We start from the raw sequence: 22,541 nt of genomic DNA, 5'->3' as shown, positions 1-22,541 counted from the left end.
GAGTCTGCTGATCATATAGGCATCAAATCTGTCATGCTGAATTTTTCTGTAGAGCCAGCTCCCCACCAACCCCTCCCCGTCTCTCCTCAAGTGTGTGAATTCCTGTGTGTGTGTCTCTGTGTCTTATTCCTGCACTTGGTATTGTAACTGGAGTTGCAGCTCAAAGTAACAGAAAAGCCTTTTGCTTAGTGGAATATGTGAATGGAGGGAAAGCTGTGGCTTGGCTCCCAGGGAGGACTGATCTCCCCGCTTGTTTCCCACCTCCCTTTTCCTCTCCATATCCTTCCAGCCCCAGGCTCAGTCCTTCAGCTTAATTTACCATGCTGCAGCTGTGAATCCAGCTTCCTCCTCCATCTACAACACACACACACACACACACACACACACACACACACACACACACACGAACTTTGAGTTATGTGCCTCCTGTTCTAATGAGATAAACAACATAACTCTCACGGGACTCTGCTCGCCTCTCCATAAGTGGAACTCCAGGGCTGAATGCATTGGCCCTGTAAAGGCACTCTGGTGCCAGCCAGCCTAGGGAGGAAGTCAAAGAAGTGGGGCAGGACCCCCCAGAAAGTTCTTCGGGCCATTTGCTTGTTGAGACAAGGTGGAGTCAAAGCAGACCTCAAAGGGAGGCCTGTTTCTAGTTTCGAGGCTGAAGAAGCAAAGAGAAGTATGGACATGCGGGGTGGGGGGTCTTGTCATGCACATGGGCATGGAGTCCAGACTCATCTAAGTCAGTTAACTCATAATAATTAATTGACATTTGTACAAGGCTTCATGATTATAAAGGGCTTTTTCTTGAATATAAGCTAATCCCTGTGACAGTCCTTGTAAGGTGGGTGTTATTAACGCCCTTGCAAGTAAGGAAGACAGGCTCAGGAAGGTGTGATATTTTTCAAGATGACAGGGAATGGTGGTGTGAGGATTCATGTGCTAGTCTGACTGGGGAGCTTCTCCAATCCATTAAGGAAAGTGAAAGAATGAAATAAAAACTGTTCCCTCTTCTGGACATTCAAATTACTTACTAAAATGAACTCTCTCAGGAGAGTGGACCTGCAGGTACAAGCCGAGTGGCCCGAGGCTGCCTTCATGTTGCTGACCAACAAGTACAGTGGCTGCATTCTCAAAGACGACATAGGACCTGGAAAAATGTTGACAATTTTGACCTCTTGTCACTTTGCTGGTCTGGACCAATTCCTTCTCACTCACCTGTTTTTGGTCAGGTTGGAAATACCAGGAAGCAGTCTATGGGGCAAGAAGGAGCCTGAGACACAGAGACTGCCATGTTGGGGTGGGTGCTGGGCTCAACTATGAGCCTACCTTCTGGGGTACCTCTTGGATGGCTTGCATGTGGGTAGATGAGTTTCCTAGAGTGTGGAATAACAGGTCATTCACTTTCTTCACTTCTGATTCTGGTTCAGCTTTGGTTGAATTTGTTTGGTAAGTATTTCTTGATGTGCCTGCCAGGTACTGTGCAAAATGTTAGGGATACTCGAAATGGACATGCCATCCTGGATCTTATAAAACTGGTAGGGGAGACTGTTTAGTAAGCAGGCAATTAATGATGACACCTTGGGAAAACACTGGGAATCTTGGGATGTCATAGGGAAGGCCATTAAGCCAGCCTTGGTAGGTTAGAACATCCAAACAATAACTAGGTGATGCTTTAGACATCCATAAGTTCTTGGTCAGACATGGGAACAATCTATAAGGTTCTTAAAAACAAATTGCCCAATTTCCTCACCTACCTACATTCAGATTGGGTAGGTCTGGCATGAATTGTGGGTGTTAGTGTTATAAGGAAATTCTTTAGGTGATTTTTGGTTTTAGCCTGGATTACAAACCAAGAACCTAAGATGAATGGAGATTGGTAGGACTAGTTCTGGGACATGGAAGAGCAGGTTGGCCCTTGACTTGGCTTTTTGCTGTGGTCCTGGGGAGCACCAGCCCAAGAGCTGGCCAAAACTTTTGTAAGGGATCTAGAATTAGTGCACCTATTTAGGAATTACAGGGTCAGAGACGGACAGTATGGTCCTGGACTAAATCACCCCAGAAACATTAAGCTATTCCCACATTAAGCCTTCCCTCAAAGAGAGGTCAAAACTGGATCTCATGTGGGAAGAAGAGCAATCTTCATTTGATTCGTTTGGGCTTCTATAAATTGGCACAAGTCCAGTTCTCAGAGCTCAGGGAGTTCAGAGCTTTGAGATCTTTCTACTGTGCAGAAGCTCACGAAATTACCAACAAAATCAAGTATTAAGTGTTAGGATAATTCTTGGACACGACGAGCCCTTAGCTCATAACAGCAGAGATTTTTCCAGAGCCTCTAGGCTCCATCACCGTTAATGATTTCTAAGAATCAGAAGGGAAGGGGAAGGGACCTCCAACTTGTTCACAGCCTTGTGACCTGTGAGAGCAGCTTTGTGATTAAAAATAAAACAGCTCATAAAAAGAATTTGAAAATTTTGGTTCCTTTAGTGCTAGAATGGTTGCCTCTGCTTTGGAACCAAACAAATAAATGGGTAGTGATGACTAGTAAAAATGAAAAATGAATGAATGGGTATAGAGCAATAAAACTTTTGTTTATTTTCTCTGCAAAAGGTAAAACAAATAAGCCAGTTTCCCTCTTGACTTTTAAAGGCCCCCAAGAGCCAGACAAATGGGAATAGAATCCTGATGTTTTCTGAACCCCATGGTTAGAGGTTTAGGAAGTAACCCTTTCATGCGAGGCTACCTGCATCTAATAGTTGTCACAGGTCACATTGATCCAGATGAGTTTCCTAGAGTGTGGAATAACAGGTCATTCACTTTCTTCACTTCTGATTCTGGTTCAGCTTTGGTTGAATTTATTTGGTAAGTATTTCTTGATGTGCCTGCCAGGTACTGTGCAAAATGTTAAGGATACTCGAAATGGACATGCCATCCTGGATCTTATAAAACTGGTAGGGGAGACAGAAGATGGAATTCAATTAAAGTAAAACTGGAATTCATTCATTCATCAGGAGATATTTAGTTTGATTCTTCTGTGCATCAGGCAAAGTTCTGGTTCTAGGGATTCTGATGAGAACAAGACAAAGTCCCTGTCATCACCAGGCTTTTCACTTCAGCAGGGTGGGTTCGTTGGCTTGCTGGTTTGTTTTGGGGTGCATTAGGCAGTCTTTTTAGTCTGCAAATCACCTAACCAGTCTTAAGCTCTTCTCCCTCTCCCCTCAGCCTCTACCCTCTGTCCTTTTCTCTGAGAATAGACCATCTAGTGTGCGAAGTTCACGTTCCTCCGAGGCCTCTGGTTGCCACTCTATGTGTCAGTCATAGGAGCCACAAGAGTGTTGCCTGATGAGCAAGAAGACTCCTCATAGATTACTTGGCATGACTGATGATGCTGTTATGGAACTTTGGTGCCGAAGGTCAAATCTAGATGGTGACTCTTGTTGGGAGACAGCGTGTTGTATAAGCCCAACCACAGGACTCCTGCCCATTTCTTTCTGTAAGGCCCAGTCAGATGGGCAGGGATATACAGGTATGCTGGCTCTCTAGGCATGGAGCCTGGTCACCAGAGCAGGCTTATATTCTGATGGGGGTTGTAAAGGGCTCCTTTTGGCTTCAGTGAGCTGCCAACAGCTAGCAGTAGATAGAGGAAGCCAGTAGGTAGGAGATCTGGTCCCTCAATCCTGTTTCTTTGTAACGTTTTCCAATCTAGGCTGCCCATAGATAGGCAGACTGACTTCTGCTGCTCCACCTTGATGAGAACCTGCTTGACCTGGACAGAGAGATAGTTGATGGGCAGTAACTGGAGACCCACTGCTTTGGAAATACTGCAGTAAGGTTGAATCTGGAAAGGTCTGTCTTGTGGTCCGTAAGTCCCTTTGTTCTTCTCTTCAGGTCAGGAGAATAGAACCAGCTTCGGTAACAGTGTTGGCCCTTTTTGGCCTGGGCTTACTGAGACAGCACGGTGGAACACACACAGCAAGGGTCTTGGGGTCAGATCACCTAGATTCTGCCTCAGCTCTACCATCTACCAGCTGTGTGACCTTGACAAGTCACTTCACCTCTCTAGGCTTCAGCTTCCTCTCACTGTGAATGAGAGGGTTAGACAGGGTGGAGCCTTTAACCTTTACACTGACTCTGTCCACAGGACTTGCCCCTGGTCAGCTGTACACATACCCTGCCCGCTGCTGGCGTAAGAAGAGAAGATTGCACCCGCCTGAGGACCCAAAGCTGCGGCTGCTGGAAATAAAACCTGGTCAGTACCCTCTGGATCTTGGCTGGGTCCCTAATGGGAGAGGTGGGGAGCACTGGGCTGGCCCAGGACATGGGGGCTTTGCTCTTTTGTCTGTAGAGCGGAGTGTTCCAGGAGGGAGAACATGCCTGCATTGTGCTCAGAGGTGTGCCTGCTCTCGTGCATAAACATGTCCATGTGCCCGCCCTAGCCTCCCTCCCCTCTGGGTGTCTCATGTCTTCCTCTTCCTTTTGTCTCCCTCTTGCCATCTCAGGGGAATAAAGGAAGTAGGTACAGGGTGGGAACAGGCCCAGGATGAATTACTTTCCCAACAGAGCAGAAGGAATCGCAGTTCTTTGGGTTGGGTGATACCTTCCTGTGGTTTCAGGTTGCTGTGTACCCTCTCCCATCCTTACTGTGAACAAACTTCTGGAGCATCTTACAGAAAAGGGCCAGTCACTAAAAATAGAACCTATCTTGGACATGGAAATGGAGGAGTTTGAGTTCAAAATTTGCATGTGGGTGATGCTGACAGATTTGTGGCCATGCAGAAGGAATTGGTTGGTTTTCTTGAAGACCGATCTGTTATTGCATTTTTGACTAGATGGCTATCTTCAGACCTGTGTCTGGGTTGGAGCAAAGCCTAGTGATTGCCCCGAGGCTTAGCTGTAAGGGAACCTCTGGTTTTGGGGGTGCCTGGGAATGTGACTCAGAAAAGTGCTGTTGAGAGGAGCAAATGCAGAGCTAACACGTTCCCTCCCATTGCCATCAAAGCTGTGCAGACCCAGCCTCTCTCCTGCCTTTCCACACTGACCCCTTGGCCTACGTTTTCTCTGTAAAATCTCTGCTTTTAATAATAGGTTCTATTTAACCCAAAATATCAAAAATAGTATCATTTCAGGATGTAATCAATATAAAAATTACGAATGCGATATTTTACCTTTTTGTGTGTTGTTTTTGAATTCCAGCGTGTATTTTGTACTTTCAGTACATTTCATTGTGGACTAGCCACATACCAAGTGCTCAGTTGCCACAAGGGGATAGTGGTGCCCATTTTGGTCAGTGTGGTTCTAGCACTACACTCAAAATATGGTCTTGACCACCAGCACGGGTATCACTTGGGAGCTTGGTAGAGATGTAGAATCTTGGGTCTCCCCCAGACCTGCTGAGTCAGAATCGGCATTTTCTCAAATCCTCAGGACTGCATATCTAGAATGTACATTGAGGTTTGAGAAACAGTGGTCTGGAAGACTCACAGCGACCAGACCACACGTCGGCGTGGCACGACTCCACATCGCCTCCATTTCTTTATTAAGCACAAACAAATGTTGGTATGAACAATTTGCTTTGAAGGTGGGGGCTCCCTCCTTCCTTGTTCCAGATCCACTGGTCTTGGTGTCTTGGGAGTGGCATGGACGACTGATGAGGTACCGCAGTTTGATCCTTACCGAGACCAATTTAATTCCACCCCTTTGGGACCTTTGCAGTAGGTGCTATAGCAGGAGGCTGAGCCCATGCTGGGTTGGCTGTGTGGACCCTCAGGGAGAGTGTTATTCAGGTATTTGCCACTGGTTGGATGTGTCTCCGTGGTGTAGTACGTGAGCCCTCTGCGTACATTTCCCCGTCTGTCAGTCGGCACAGTGTGGTACTTGGGATTCCGAGCTGGCCTCGCAGGTTCATCATGAAAATCAAACCAGCCCTATGTAGTAGTATTTGCCCTTTCAAACCCTTTTTATTAAACACTTTAAGAAATTTCAATAGGTAATACAGTTACATGTTTTGACATTCCAAAGATAAAAAGGATATATTATATGGTGGAAAATAAGGCTCTCTAAAGAGGCAGTCAGTGGCACCAGTTTTTTGAGATTCTTCAAGAGATAGTCTGTGCGCACACCAGCAATTACATCTATGTGACCTTCCCCTCCTCTTTTTACACAGCACAGCCACCTTGAATTTTGCCCTTTCCATTTAAAAATGTGCCTCAGGCATTGGCCATGTAAGTATATAAAGAGTTTCCTCATTCCTTTTTTTTTTTTTTACAATTACACAATATTCCATTATATGAATGTATCACAACTTATTTAACCAGGCTGATCCCAATTTCTGTTTCTGATTTTTTCAATTTAACCAACGATGCGGTGAATATTTAGCATATATATGAAGACATCCACATGTAATTTGTTAGTGTAAAGGCTTTTATTATAAATGCTTGGCAGTAATTTTAAATTGTTAGTCTTTATTCGTTTTTGTCTTTATTATTGACATTTATATGAAATGTCTTTATTAAGAATACTTTATATCAGACTAATTGAATTGCCTATTATAGAATCAAAGATGTTTAGCACGGTAAAATACCTCGGGTATCATTAGTTCTAATTCCTTATTGTATTGAAGTCCAGACAGGTATTGAGACCCTAAAAGCCACACAGCAATTTCTCTGGGAAACAGCAGAGAATCCAGATTGCTTGATTTCTCTGTTCAATGCTTTCTCTGTTTGCTCCTGCTGCTGATAGGTATACTAACTTAAAGAAACTTTAACAAGGCCTTTTTCTTTGAAAACTTTATGTTTATAAAACATATATACATTAATTATTAAAATGTATCCAAGAGATAGTTGGAATTCTTTCAGTCATAAATGTCAGACGTTCAAATCAAACTAGCTTAGCAAACAAAGGGAAGTTGGTTCATATAACGGTAAATCCCAGAGTTGCTCTAGCTTCAGGTATGGCTGCATCCAGGGGCTCCAGCATTGCAGTGAGGGCTCTGTGTCTCTCCTTCCACCTCTAATACTCCCTTCTCATCGGGCAGGCAGATGGTCACTAGCAGCCCTAGCATTCGCCACACCCAGCAGAAAGGCAAGTCCTCTTCAGTAGCTGTGGCAGAGAAGTCCCTGGAAAGACTGTGATTAGCTGGTGGAGTTTATGGCAGTCCTACCAACTCTGCCACCAGGAGATGGGGTGCTCTGATTGAATTGTCATCATCGTCATTGTCGTCATCATCATCACCAGCGTCTGATCAGCACAGTGTAGTTTACAAAGCCCTTAACAAAGCATTTTCATTTATATCACTTCCTTTGGTCCTTACCACAGCCCTGGGAGGCAGGGAGGGAAGGAAAGAGTAAAAGCAGTATAAGTCCATTTTACAGGTCCGTGAAATCAGGTTGCAGACAAAGCTTAAGTTTACTATGCTGCTCTTGTATCCAAGAACCGATAGTCTCACTGTTAGTGGGTCTGAGACAAGAAGCTATACGTACGACTGTCTGGTCCTTCTGTCTGTAGGCGTTTGCACTGGGCACACTGGCCTCACAGTGGCTGAATGTGGAGCAGAGCAGCTAAGGTCACAGCTGGCTTTGCACTTGCTCTGTCGTTGGGCCAGCCGTGACATTTGTGGAGAGAGAAGGAAGAAGCCTAGGGCTCGCGGTTTACTGTATCAGGTGCTCACTAGCACATGGTGCGTGCGTCTGTGATCATTTGAAAGGTTTCCTGGTTCTCTGCCTTCAGGCTTGGGGCTGAGGCTGAGGTGGCTGTTCCAGGTCTCAGGTGGTAAAGGACTAGCCTCTGGCATGGCCAAGGATCCTGTGGGAGGACCCCTCTCTGGAAAGATAAATGCCAGCCTTGTTGAGGATGGTCCCTCCGAGGCATAGCCATATCCGCAGGTGGAGAAAAGATCCCCACTAAATTGAGCTCACCTGAGACAGGCTCATTCTCCAGGCCAGTGCCCAGGCTCTGAGAAACAACAGACAGCTCAGGGTGGGAATAAACAACTTTTCAAATGACAGAGCTACTTCTCAGATTAATCTTCCCCGATGTGGGTAATCAGACCTATTACTGAGATTACTAAAAACAAAAACAAAACCTCAAAACTTTGGGCCAAATGTATGTCATGTCCATTTCCTGTCCTGAGTCTGTATCACTGGGCGTGGCCTGACTTTCAGGATGTACCACCACACCCGCTTGGGACTGCAGGTTGTGAATCAAGATGCCAGGGGAGTGCCCAAGAGTCAGTGGTGAGAAATGTCAGCCTTGGACCTCAAATCATCAGGGCCCATCGGGAGAACCTGAAGCTGCACAAAGAAATGTATCACTCTCTTCCTAGAGGCAACACACACATGCATTTGAATTTTTCACATGAGCCAAAATTTCAGAAAAATGCCTTCTTTCAAGGCCTCAGCTGGCTCACAGGGTGCCTTGGAAGAGGGCGCCCCCTCTGGGTGGACATTTACAATACGATGCTCCTTCTGGTGAGTTAGTACAGCACAAGCTGGATCTCAGCCCCCTTTCCAGTGGCTCTGCCCTCATAATTTATAAAATGCACAGTTTCCAGATGAAAAGACCTTTTTCATTTTTTGGAATGTATCCCTGTTGACTGGGACAATATTTTTAAATGACTGTTTCTTATTTTCATTCCATTTGATTTGGGTTCAAAGAGAACTAGGTTTTTTGGTTGGTACTTTTGAGTGTGACTCAGGGTAGGTCATTGGTCAGAGTCCCTGGAGAACTTGCTGCAAATCCCTAGTAGGTGGACGCAGTCACCTGGATGGACAAGGCCAACCTTCCCAGGGACGGAGGAGCAGTTGAAGGAAACAGAGATGGAGGGAGGAGAGGCTAGGGATCTGCTCTCTTACCCGATGTAGCGGAATTGGGGATAATAACCTTTTTGAAGATCACTGCATAGAACCTGTCAGTATTTAAAAAGTACATGCCCTTTGACCTAGAAATTCTGTTGCTAAGAATTTATCCTATAAATAAATATATGTTTATCACAGTGTATAAAGTTGTCCATTGTGGCATCATTCGTAACAAGAACAACACAGAATGGAAATAACCAGAAGGCCCATTGATAGGGGACTAGTTAAATACATAGCACATTCATGAAATGGAATACTATTTTGTCTTTTAAAGGAACGGGTAGAAAAAAATGGAAAGATATCCAAGGTATATTGTTAAGTAGAAAGAGAAAAAGCAGTTTGCACAATATTATGTATCATACTCTTTGGACAAACCTTGCTGAAAGTCGATAATCAATTTGTTCATCCTTGACCGAATCTCTTTAAATTTATGGAAACTAGAAGACTGAATTGATGTTGAAAGAAAACCAACGAATGACCCAGCCAACTCTCGGCGCCCCTCTACCACCCAGTCCTGTAATGCCCTCCCTGTTCTCTCTCTTCCCTCCCAGCCCCCTGGTGTGGGCTCTGCTGAGCGACCCTTGACAAGCTCCAGGAATCTAGTTATGTCTATGACTCTTGGAGACTCCTTGGTCAGGCTCCGTTAGCACCCTCATCTCCTCGAGGGAGAGGGAGAGGGAGAGGAGTTCTCCTGATCTGTGAGAGGCAGGGGGTGCTGGCCTGGAGCAGAATCGCCTCAAGGCATGAGTTTCCTTCCATGTCAGACCCTTCCATGGATAATGAGATGCCACAAGCAATTTATCATGCCAACACTCAGCCTGTCCCTCCTGTCTTCCTTTGTGTCCCTGCCTGAGTCTAGCCAGTGGCGGGTAGCTTTGAGCAACAAAAGCCAGGATGTGATGGGGCTTAGAGTTGTCCTTGACCCCAGGTCTGCAGAGCCGAGAGCTCTGTCAGGAAACCAGGTCAGGGCAAGGGGAGGGAGGAGTGTACATTCAGGAATCTAGGCGAAGGTCTGAGGACAGGACTGCAGAACCATCCACTTCTGATTGAGCCCCCAAAGCACAGAGATCATCTGGGCTGAGTAGACATAGCAGGGTAGGGAGTGGGGAGCCAGATCGTGGCTGCTGTTCGGTTATTTGTTCCTGAGTTCAATTACACACCGATGGAGTACACCCCAGTCCTGCTGTCCTCATCCCATCTCTCACTGCGAATACACCATTTTGCCTATGTTTCTTTACTACTTGCTGAAAATAAAAATGTGTCCGTGTGGGGGTGGGATGGAGCTGAGAGCTGGGGAGAGCTCTTTGGAATTGGGAAGCATTCTCAATGTCCCTGGACTTCTCACGCCTAACATCACCCCTCCATTCAGTCTTGAATAAATATCTCGCAACCTCCTACTTGCCTGGGCGTCTGAAGGACAACACACACAACATTATTTCTCTCCACTGACTGACAATGGAGTTTAGTGTTCTCTGCGGCTTGCACTTGGCTGCAGAGGCTAATGCAAGCAAGGTGTTTCACGGCACAGCCATCACAATTCATGCAACATGAAGACTTGGGGAGGGGCCTGGTGCTAGAGAGCGGCCTCCCTTGGACCATTTCCCCAAGAATGGAGCTCTGTCCTTGTGAAGGGAGAGCCGAGCTGGCAGGAGAGAAAGGTGGATAGTAAATATCCACCAGAGGGCCCTGAAGCAGGACAGATGTTGGGCAAAAGCCAGCTGATTAGAAAAGAGGCCTTTAACTCACCCCCACTTTTATTTTATTTGAATGAAAAAAGAAAAAGGCTGCGAACAAACTTTTGCTTTTGTCCCCTCTGGATTAAATGTTTAGATCATCTGCTTAGATCAATTTAGCATCTTCCAACCCCAGACCTTTTGGTCTCCACAGTCTAGGGCAGACTTTATCTTTGTTTCAGAGGTTGGGACACCATGGCACTGAATTAGGAAGTTAATTTCCCAGGGGACATCAGTGGTGAAGCCGAGGAAGGAACGCAAGGGGGAGACTGTTGGAGCCGGCGCCATGTTGCTCCAGGACCCAACGAACATTCATCCTGGTGCTCTCAGACCAGGAGGGCTTTGACAATAGACGTTCATTCTGCCCCCGAAATGTACTTGAGGTCTTGTAAATCCCTCTGCTCCGAGACACTCGGGGAGCAGCACAGCTCTTTGCCACCCTTGCTGAATTCAAGGGTGATAGGGGGAGGGCAGCCAGGAATAGAATTCTGGTTCTTTTTCTTTCTCTCTCCACCTCTTTTTTTTGGCAGCCACTGAGTGACGGGATAAATGACCAGGGTAATCGCACCGCACCACACATCGTTGGGGAAACATGAACAGTAGGGAAGGGACCCTGAGGAGACGGGAGCCTGGGGTGCCCCAAAGCAGAGGTTGCCATAGCCAGCCAACGACAAGTCACAGGGACCCTCAGAGGGGTGCCCCCCCCCCGCCCCAAGCGGCGGTCCAGACAGAGAGCCTGTGTCCCGCCTGCTTAGGCAGGGCTAGGGAGGCCTGCTTTGCTCGCCTAGGGTGCTGTCCCTATTGCACTGAACTGCCAGAACTCTACAGATGGGAGCAGGCTGCGGCCAACTTCCCCAGCTTTTGAAAATCCTGCATCTTAATTAGTTCCCTACTGCTTTTGTACATGGCCCACATTTTAATAGTCTCCAGGCTTCTTCCACCATTTGCTCTCTGATGTTCTGCGTGATTTCTCTTCTCCTCAAGACAGTCCCCCCGACTCTTCCAGCACCCTCCCAGTCCGGGAACAACTTAAGGAACGCCGATGCGCCAAGCATGTAGCCGGAGATTGATGAGCCTGTCAGCTGGCTCCCTCTGCCCCCCCACCCCCCACCTCCTGTGTGCTCCTCTCAGGGATGAGCCAGGCGGGAGTGGGCGAGGTGGGGGGAGGCGAAGGAGGAGACCTGTGGAGCCCCTAGCCAGGTGTGAGCCAATGGACAATGTGACCTTCTCCTGGCCCACAGAGGAGTCTGGCTGTGTCCTTCTGAGGGGGAAGGACGCTCCGGCTCCCACCCCCATCTGTCAGTGCTTATCTGTCTCCGCGCGGGGGGTTGCCTGAGCTTGGTACGGCTGGGAGAATGGATGCCTTCAAGTGCATCAGGGGGAAATGACCAGTCATTTATCTCTTTCCTGCAGTGTCAGAGCCTGCAGCCATCCATCCTGGAGGCCTGCAACAGCAGCTTCTTCAGCTCTTGTTGGCCTCACGAGGAGGAGAGCGGAGGAGAGGTGGGTAGGCCACTGCAGCCCCCGCTTCATGTCATGACTGTTTGATTTTTTTTTTCCTTACTGGCAGTCAGGGGAAAGGAGCTGGGTCTGGGGGACTGAGCCTGGGCCTCCTTGGCACTGCTTCTGTTCCACAGGAGTCTTAGAGCTCGGGCTGGCAAAGGAAATGGGCGGCAGCAGGGCGTCGGCCGGGCAGCGTGCTGCGGTTTCCACGGTCATGTTTTGCAGGTGGACCCGGCCGAACCATGTTGAGGGCCTGGCTTGTAAGACTGAGGAATTGCCCTGTTATGCCACTGCCCGTTCACTTGTCTCTCTCTCCACTGGAAGAGTCACACTTTGAGGACAGGGGCCTACCTATTTTTTTTTTATCTGTATTCCTAGCGTCCAGCACATAGTAGGTTTGCCACATAGTAGGTGGACAGTAAAGATTTATTAAAGGAAAAAAGAAAGGTTTCTGGTGTTCGATTCCAAGCTCGAAGAACATGGCTTAGCTCGCATCACTCCCATTTTACAGATGAGGGAGACTGAGCCAGCGAGGAGAAGCCTTTGGCCGCTGACCTGGCCTCATCCAGTTCCCAGCCTGGCCTATGGGGCCTGTCCCAGTTTTGCTGGTTTGCCTCTCTTTGGTAAGCACTACAGCTGTGCTCTGCAGGAGAAAAGATACCAAACGGGGATCACAGGCCTGGGTTGAAGTTCAGATCCTTCCACCTACTGGCTGTGTGATTTTGGATAGTTATCTAACCACTCTGGCCTTTATTTTTTCGTTTGTAAAAGGCAGCGCAGGTGCGCAGGGTTATTCCAAGAGTCACGTGGGATGGTGGAGCTGAGGACTTGGCAAGCGTGAGGAGGCGCTGTGATGCCCCCTCTGTGCTGCACTCCTGGGTTGGCTGAGGGGATCTCTGCCAATACTGTCCCTGTCCCTAGCACCAGCGGTGCATGATGCGCCCTTCACAGGCAGCTTACTGCCCAGCTGGGTGTGTGCCATCTGGCTCAGAATGGGGACACAAGCTGCCTTAGAGTCTTTTCAGAACCCCAAGTCTGGTATCTTCTACATTGAGGAGAGAAAACCTGGCATCTGGCTGTGGGACCCACCTTTACCAGAACCACAGCTTGCACAAGCTCCCCTGTGTCCCAGAACTCAGCCCTCCGGTGTCTGTTGCCCAGGGCAGAGATAAACTGGGAAGGCTCCCTCTCTGCCTTTGTTAACACCATAGTATGCTAGGCTGGCCAGTCTGGCTGGGTCTTTTCTGCTGCCCTTGGCATAGGCTGGGCCACCTTCTTCTAGAAAACCATTTCTCTGTGGACTCACTCCACTGGTATGGCTGTATACTTTTGCTCTGTAACACTGGCCTCTCTTTAGCACCTGGCCTCTGTCCTGTTCACTTTGTTGGGGATGCCCCCTGCTCAGGGGCCAGGGGACTGCTCTCCAATACGTGCTGCCTCCTGCATGTATCTGAAGACCAAGATGTAAGTGCCATGAGGGTAGGGCTTGTCTGTATCATGCACAGCCCTCTCCTAAGCACCAGGCTGAGCTCACTGGTGGGGTTCCACATAAAGTATTATCTTAACTTCTATTTGGTTTCCCCACTTCTGCCCTCATTGTCTTTCAGTTGTTTTCAGAGTGATCCCGTTAAAATACAGGCATCATCATGTCACTCTTTGCTCGAAACCTCCAGTGGCTTCTGATTGCACTCAGAGCGATCAGAAGCCAACATTTTCACAATGGCCACACGGCCCTTCACAGCCCCTGTAACTCTGAACTGGGTTCCTCCTCTTCCCACTGGCTCACCATGCTCCAGGCAGATGGGCCTTTGCAGGAATGGCTTCTCTGCCTGGAATGTTTATTTTATGCATTGTTTCTCTCCTACTAGTAATATCAATGAGGCAGGGGTTTTTGTCCCTTTTGTTCATAGCTGTGTCCCCAGCACCTAGAATAGAGCTTGGCACATAGTAAGTGCTTAATAATTATTTGTCAAGTAAATGAATAGAGCAAGGCATCTTTCATGTGGTTCTGCTGTGATTTCCAAATCTGCAGGACAGTGCCCACCCTAGAAATGAAGCAGGGCCTAGCATCTAGGCCTTCGAACTGTGCCTCGTCCGCAGCCTCATCTATGCTCTGGACTCAGCCTCTTTGCCTCCATTCTCCCTGGGCCCATGCCCAGGCTGGAGGAAGCTGTACTTCACCATCCCTCCTGGTCTGAGAGTGTCAGAGGTTGAGGAGTTTGCCAAGGAGTGCAAGAAGAGGGAAACTCATATTGAAGGGAGCTCATATTGAGTACCCCTACCCCGCTTTGTACCCGGCACTCTGTAGTATCCACGATCTCATCTGGCCCCATAATAACACCGGGAAGTGGGTTTTGTTCTCACAGTTCTATGGATGAGGAGATCAAGACCAAGTGTGTGTTTAGGGTACTAGAGCTGACACTTCACTCCAGTTATCTCTGTTCCCTTGAACTATTTTACCACTCAATCCATTCCCATCATCCTCCCCCTCCCTACCATCCTGTTAAGTTGCATCTGCTTGGTCTGCGGCTGGCCAGCCCAGTGGTGATCTTCCTTTAGCAGTGTGGGTGTGTTCGCGTCTTGGGGGTGGGGGAAAGCTCGTCTGTGGTTCTGACCTCTGTGTCACCTTATGGGTGGGCGGGTAGGCACAGCAGGGTGTGGGAACCAGAGGCCATTTGGAGCCATGATGAACCCTCTTGTTGTGTGGATATCCTGGGATTCTGAAACAAGTAGTAACAAGGTCCTGTAGGGTGCCACCTGGGTAATGGGTCCTCAGTGTGAACCTTACCTATTTTGAGCATTGTGAATCACAGAACGGAGAGTCAAATGCATCCAATAATGTGGCACCCCTGAGAAATGAGCAGACGGATTCCTGGGCCTGTCACCATCTCAGGAAATCAGGGCTTTGGTCCTCCCAGTCTCTCCCTTGTGGAGTGAGAGATAACAATATCCCTCCCCCCACCCCCACCCCATTTCCCTCCCTATGATTCTAAGAGTCTGATGGGGATCAATGAAATAATGATTCTTAAGCTCCTTGCCCCTTGGTGTAAGTTGATGTATAAATCCAAGGCAATGTGATAAGTTTAATTCTTCAAAACAATAAGCACCAGAGAGAAAACCGCACATTGGTATTTTTAAAGAAAAACTGGAGGCAGGTTAAAAAAAAAAAAAAAAGTGTGAGCATTTATGATATAGCAGAAGGATTGTCTGCCATTGTCTGTGGGATTTCTCCCTCCCTTTTGCACCATAACTCTATCTCCAGGCCCCTGCGTCAGAGAGCCCGTGATGGATGGACGGATGGATGTGCCTTGTCGGGGTGTTTCACCGCAATTTCCCTTGGGGGAGTCTGTCTGTTGGCAGAGCACAGCCTCCCGAAAGATGGTATCTCTTGCAAACTCGACAGCTAACAGACAGCTCCTCTCTTTGTATATTTCCCCAAAGAAGAACTGTCTTAATCTGTTTTTTATATGGCATATTTTATTATAATCCATATATGACTTGCAGGTTCCCAGTCCACCGTCCTGAGCCAAAAAACACATGAGGAGTCAGAGGCTCCATGAGCCTGTGACATCCAGGCGTTTGCATTTTTAAATGACCTGGGATTTAATTACTCACTGTGTTCCCATGTTGCACTTTCGGGCTCATTTTGCCTGCATCCTGTTAATGAGCTCAGTGGCTCCGACAACCCAGTGGAAGCTATGCTTTTGGTGCATTGGGTGGCAGACTTGGGGCACCTGAGTCCAAAGCCTGTGGCTTTGATCTCCATCCAGGAGGATGCTGCCCTGTCCACCCTATTCATAGCCCTAGGAAGAAGCAAGCCACTGCTCTTCACTGATGATTTTCTTTCTTTTTTTTTTCCCCTTTGCTTTTATTTGTGCTTTTTTTTTTCTTTCTTCCTTCCTTCCTTTCTTTTTAAAAAAAGACTTTCTATGCTTCAATCCTTGTTTGTCTAAGAGGTTTTTTTCTTATTTGGAAACCGATTTGCTTCGGTTTGCACAGAAGCTGTCTCTGGTGTGATGGATCGTGCTGGAAGTCACCCAAGGAGTATCTCTGTTCCCAATTAGAAGTGGAGGCAGAGCTGCTTACGGGGGCCCAGGGAGGCAGCTGGCTTGGGTGACAGCTGCTGCTGCTCTGGAGAGAGTAACGATCCGTGGGTTTATAACCATGTGTATAAAATCAGGCTAATTTAAAGATGAATTATGTGTGTGTTTTGGACCATTTTCTTTTAATGTTAAAGGTTTGATGACTCCCGTCAGGTTATGTGGTCCCCAAATTTGTGCGAGGTTCAAAATGAGTCCACTTTTAAAGAATTACTAAATCCTACATCCAGATGAGATGTATTAGACTAGAACTGAATCAATGAAACCCCTTGGAGCTCAATAAGAAGCGTGTCTAGGATATATATTGTACAAGAGTTTGAACCCGTTACCTTCTTTTTCCTTTCACTCTGGGACCTGCTGTGGTTAGGAACCAGAGAACGCACCCTGTGCTGGTTTGTTGAGAGGGCACTGGTTAGCCTGTTACTCTGACCTTGCAAGCCTTACCCATAGTGCTTCGAAACTAGGGTTTGCCAGTGGTCAATGAATATGCTGTCCTGGAATGGCGCTTGGCCGAGTATTAAGCAGGCAACATTTAGAACCATATTTAACGTCCTTCCATTTTTTGGGAAGCAAAATCATAGTGAACATTACTTTCAGTGCTGTAAACCTGCACTAATACAACAGCCACTAGCTACATGTGGCTATGGAACACTTGAAATGTGGCTGATCTGAATTGAGATGTGCTTACTAAAAGTGTAAAAGGCACGCCAGATTTTGAAGACTTAATGCAAATAAAAGAATGGAAAATATTACATTAATATGTTTTATATTGATTGCATGTTGAAATGATAATATTTTGGATATATTGGGTTAGAGAAAACATATTATTAAAATTGGTTGCACCTGTTTCTCTTTTTAAACTGTGGCTTCTAGAAAGTTTAAAGTTATCTAAGTAGCTTGCATTATATTTCAATTAGACAGTGAGGCTATACCATTAAAATCAGAATTATTAAAACTTTGATTATACTAATGATATGTAACATCTATAGGGCACTCAGAACATCTCGGGTTCTTTGATTTAATATATGATCTAATTTCGAATCTTAAGTTATGAATAGAAAACAAAACAAAAATTGATAAGCCTCATTTTTCACTATTTCTCACACTAGTTTTTTTTTTTTTCCCAAGTTTTCTTTACACAGTGTATTACCTTGTTAATTCTCACACCAACACTGTGAAATAGATACTATGATCATCCCCACTTAACACCAAAGGAATCAGAAACTTAGAGATTTAAGTAACTAGCCTATGGTCCCTCAACTAATATATGGCAAGGTTATGGTTTGACTCCAAGGGCTGTCTGAAAGCAGAACTTCTATGAGTCAATTAAATATCTTGGTCATTAGGCAAGAATGATGCCACTAAATTTTTCTGTGACCCTGGGAAGGTCTCCTTCTCTTTCTTCATTAAGGGATTGGATTCTAGATGCTATTGGCGGTGTCTTTGAGCTCTTTGCACGTAGGGAAGCTATGTCACTGTTCTCCCTTTTCCCTCTTGATTCTTCCATTGTGCCCATCCGGTAAAGGACCAGAGGACCAAGAGAGTAGATTGAATTATGGGAAAGTAGGATGGAGGAATATTTACCAGAGGAGGAAGAAGGAGCAGGAGAAGGAGGAGGAAATTCAATTGGTGAAAACCTCTGTGTGGGGTCAGTACTGTTGCGGCAGGGTGAACACCACATGGAGACATTCGGTAGAGTGGAGCCCACAATTGTGACACAGACCTGCCCTCAGCCTCAGCAGAGATCTGCCTTTTCTCTTGAAATGTGAAAACTATGGTGAGAGTCTAGGAAGGCAATGGAAATACACAAAGATGTGGAAAAAGACTTTTCAAGGAAAGCTCAAAGAGAGGCAAGGTGACGTTTATACAACTTAGAAATTACGTGAATGGATTCTGAAGGCTGCTTGGGGTCAAGGCTGGACTTTGTGTGATATTAAGCAAGTTCTATACCCAAGGTACAGTGTCCACATCTGTGAAATGGGACAACTGTATGCATCTCTTGGGGGGTGGTGGGGATTAAGCGATGCAGAGCAATAACAGCTGCCACATTTGGAATGTTTACTACGTGCCAAGCACCCTGCATGTATACAAACACAGCAACGCCCAGTAGGGCTCAGCCTGGGCCTACAAACTACTGGTAAGGATGCAACAAGCCGGGTTCTTGTCATGATCTTAACGGCTTTTAGAAAAGATCGTTTGGTTGGTTGCATTCTTGTCCTACTGTGTGACTTTCAATGACGTTACTTCTCTGAGCCTCAGGTGACTTATTTATAAGATGAGGTGATTAAAGCAGTTGATCTGTAAGGCATTTTTCAGTACTAAAACGTGCAGTTCTGGAAATAGGATTTATTTGGTGTTGAGAAGGCTAAGGGGATACTAAAATATGAACTTCAAATATATATCTGAATGATTATTATAAATTTGAGGGATGGTGACCAGCTGTCTTTTCTCTTTTGATTGAGGATAGGACATAAAGCGATACACTTTAATTGTTTTAATTTGACATTTGGAAGCCTTTTCTGACTTGGGAGAAAGAGTAATATGTCATTGCAACAGGCTCTGAAGTTGCACACTTTGAACTCATTAAAGCAGACAGTTGGCTATTTTTCTGACACTCAGCTTCAATGTAACTCATCACACGGTCTTCCCTGATCCCCTGAACTTAAGTAGACACCACCCCCCTACCCCCCCCACCCTGCCACCTTATTCTTCCTTCACATTTCATTCTTTTGTTTTCCTCTATAGCCCTTATGACTATTTGTAATTGCATATTTATTTTCTTTCTAGTATTTAATGTTTGTCTCTTTAGATTGCAAACCACCTAAAGGCCAGGACCGTCTTTATTTGGTTCACCTCCTTATGTGCCTAGTTCCAGCACAGCAGTTGTCACATAGCAGGTGCTCAGTAAATATTTGTAGAATGACTAGGATGGACGGATGAATTTCAGAGGTGGTTGATTTGGTGGTAGTGCTTCTTGATGGAGGTGGGTCCTCTGTTTAACTTTTTTGGTAAGAGAGATCCCAAAGACCTTGTTTCTTAAGATACTTTAGATACTGTTTCTCCTTCCCACCTTCTTCTGGGGACTGGCCACCAGGGGTGTGCATTTCTTCAGTTTTAATTGGATGCCAGCGCACCTTCCTTGTGGACTGGTCAGCCCGCATCTGGTTCTGGTGGAGGGGATGGAAAGGGTAGGTAGAGTTCAGCTGAGTCAGAATAAAGCCCAGTGGAGCAGGGCTTGATTGTGCTGGTTATTTCCATTTACTTTCCCTGATACACTCTTCGTCTGTTACACAGGGCCCCAGGAAGCTGACCTTAGTGGGCTGCATCCCTGGGGCCTCCCTTGCTTTCTGGCTTCCGGCTGAGATTAGCCAGTGGGAGGGCAGAGCAGGAGGATGAGGATGGAAGGAGAGGAAGGTTAGGCTACGTGTCCCCATGCCTTGTTTTCTCACCCATGACTCACAGGGGCAGGGCTCCTCTGCTGCAAGTCACAGCTCCTACCAGGGAGCTCTGCTATGGTGCTCTCTCCAGGTTCGTCTGTCCTCCAGGAATAGAAGTGGTAATGGCTCCCCGCTGTTAACTCCCCTGGGGTGCTTCACCATTCCGTGTTGTTCCCTTCTGCCCACACCTCTGTAAATAGTCCGCACACTAATCTCTCAATCTCCCCATACGAATGGGCCATTTATTTTCCCTGACCGTTTACCAGGGCACCATTCCCTCATATTCTTGCACCCATCTTATCCGATCTAGGTGGGGACTATACATCTAATTGTTGAGGGCAGGGGTATGAGGTACTGGATCAGAGGAATACTTTCTAGTAAATCCAAAATGATCACCTGTACCTGAGGTTTCTGTTTTTAATGAAAAACAAAAATAAAACAACCCTCCTTTGGGTTAGGAGTTTGGGGGACATATTGAGAAAAGAGTTCAGCTTCTCTCTAGTCTCTCTCTTGGGCAGGGCCAGCTCTGGCTGCCATTCCTCGGTTGGCTCCAGGACTCAAGCCCCAGTAGCCGATCAAACTCCTGATGTCTGCAGAAAAAATGCCCTGGCGTGCAGGCACTGCAGCTTCCAGCTGCTGATCTGGGGCTCGTTAGGCATCTGCTCCCACTCTTTCTCTTCCCTTGGTCTTAGAGGACTTCGCTTCCTCAGTGAGTTGATGGGAACAGCCTCTCTGAGATTGAAATAACTCTTCACGGAGCACACTAAAGCTGGGAAGCCGGCATGGCCAAGGGGAGGTCATAGAGTTGCCACACAAGAGTCGGGCTAGAGGGAGAGAATAATAAGAGGAGAGGCCAGCATTGGTGTATTGCTGTAGAGTTTTCAAAGCACTTTAATGTAAAGGAACACATTTGTGTCCCACAAAATGGCCCTGTGGGGATGCCTGGCATTGTTATCCTCACTTCGCAGATGCAAAAAAAAGGGATCTGGGGTCCTTGAGCACCTTGCCCACCTTGTCAGAAGTCACAGGGCCGGAGAGTGGCAGAAGCGGGACTGAGACTTAGGCCATATGACCCCATGTCCATTTGGTGCCCTTTCTGCTCTGCCTCTGCTGTCTCTGAGGGACCAGCCAGGGTAGGAATCTATCTCTGGGATCGTGGGCTGGAGTCAGAAAAGCTGGACTCAGCTCCAGTGTCCTGTTCCACCCAGAGGAGAGAGCACAGGGTGTCTTGAGTCCTACCCCAGAGCTCTGCTTCCTGCATGCCCTCAACGGTCATCTCTTCTGCCCCACCTGTTTCTCCTGCTTCTAGTGGCCTGACTCTGCTTTTCTGTCCTTGTTGTTCAGAAGTGGAGCTGCCCCTGAAGAAGGATGGGTTCACCTCCGAGAGCACCACACTGGAAGCCTTGCTCCGCGGCGAGGGGGTTGAGAAGAAGGTGGACGCCAGAGAGGAGGAAAGCATCCAGGAAATACAGGTATTTCTGTGCCCCAGTGGGGGTGGGGCGCCCCCAGAGCACTGCCAGCGTCCTTCTAGACCTCCAGCACCAGCTTGGGGTCTCCTCTCAAGGGCCAGGGCTGCATCTCAAACTGCCTTGTGGCGCTGTTGCAGGAAGCTTGCAAATTTTTTTCTGATTTAACACGTCTCCCAGAAGAAGTCATTGTTCCCCTCAAATCCGTCCCTCTTCCTTGATCTCTCTATTTATATACTCAAAATGTGTTTTTTGGGCTTGCTGTGTGCTAGGTGCTGGGGGCATAGTGGTTAGCAAAACAGATGGAGTGAACAGTCCGCAGTCTGGGCTCGAAACCCTAGGGTTGTCTGCATCAGCTGGTGCCACGTGAGTCCCTGCCTCACCCCGCCCCTGCCTCCCACCCCATCCTCTGCTCTAGTTCCCTCGGCCCTATCACAGCACCATCCATTCCTTCTTTAGAGCCAGTTTAGAGGTCACTCTCCAGGCAGGTTTGGTGGCTTCTGTCCCTTGTGTTCACCAGCCTCTGTTCACACTAGGACGCTCACACCACACCGGATTATAACGTGTGCTCTAACCATTCCTTATCTATTCAGCGATCCCATGGTTGACTACAGTGGTTGGCAGAGTGTTGTAATAATGTTAAATAATACAAATATTAAATAGTAGTATCAATTGTGAAATATAATTATTAAAATTAAATTATATTTATAATAAATTCATATTTTATGTTAAATTTCATATTTTATACATTCGATATATCACACGTTTATTATCTTTATATCCAATTTAATATTTATACATTAATTTATTAACATTATCATTAAATTAATAACAGCTGGATGTTTGGTTTGCTTCATAAGTCTTACCAGTCTGTGAGTTCCATCGAATCAGAGACCATGCTGTCGTGTTCACCCTCGGGCCTTGCATATGCCCAGCAGAGTCCAGTCTCAAGAAAGATGTTGAATGAATCAGTCAGCCTGGCTTCTTTCTCTGCCATTCCTGTGTTCAGATGAATGGTCAAGTCTTTTTCCATTTAGTCGTCACAACATGGCTTATAGTTGTTCCTTCCTCGACTTCACAGAGCTACAGCCCTACTACAGATCCTTATTGATGGCCGCTTTTATTTATCTGACACAACTGGAGTCATCTTCGATGCCTGTCTTTCTCTCACACCCAACATCCAATTCATCAGGAATCCTGTCGACTTGAGCCCGCACCGTAAATCCAGAGCGTAGCCCCTTCTCACCACATCCGCTGTGACTGCCCTGGTCTAAGCCACTCTGATCTCCTGTCTGAACTGTTGCAATGGCTTTCTGAATGATCCCCCTGCTCATGGCCAGGAGGGAGCCTTTTAAAACTTAAGCCAGATCCTGTCATTCCTGTGCTCAGAACCCTGCCTGGGCTCCTGTTCCTCCAGAGTGAAAGTCGAGGTCCTCCTACCTCTCTTTGA

The 22,541-nt window shown here is 46.9% G+C and overlaps 1 protein-coding gene across 1 annotated transcript in view; it reads left to right on the top strand.

Annotated features, from left to right (window-relative positions):
* Positions 1–22,541, top strand: part of DPF3 (double PHD fingers 3) — a 189,119-nt gene that overhangs the window by 111,112 nt on the left and 55,466 nt on the right. Inside the window, exons 3-4 of the mRNA XM_025042073.1 lie at positions 4,142–4,249; positions 20,970–21,097. Coding sequence (XP_024897841.1) covers positions 4,142–4,249; positions 20,970–21,097 — 236 coding nt within the window. The remainder of the gene's footprint in view (positions 1–4,141; positions 4,250–20,969; positions 21,098–22,541) is intronic.

The sequence above is a fragment of the Pteropus alecto genome, unplaced genomic scaffold (assembly GCF_000325575.1).
Source record: "Pteropus alecto unplaced genomic scaffold, ASM32557v1 scaffold8, whole genome shotgun sequence".
Classification (NCBI taxonomy): Eukaryota; Metazoa; Chordata; class Mammalia; order Chiroptera; family Pteropodidae; genus Pteropus; species Pteropus alecto.
The sequence above is the reverse complement of the archived record's forward strand: the minus strand, read 5'-3'. Positions and strand labels throughout refer to the sequence as shown.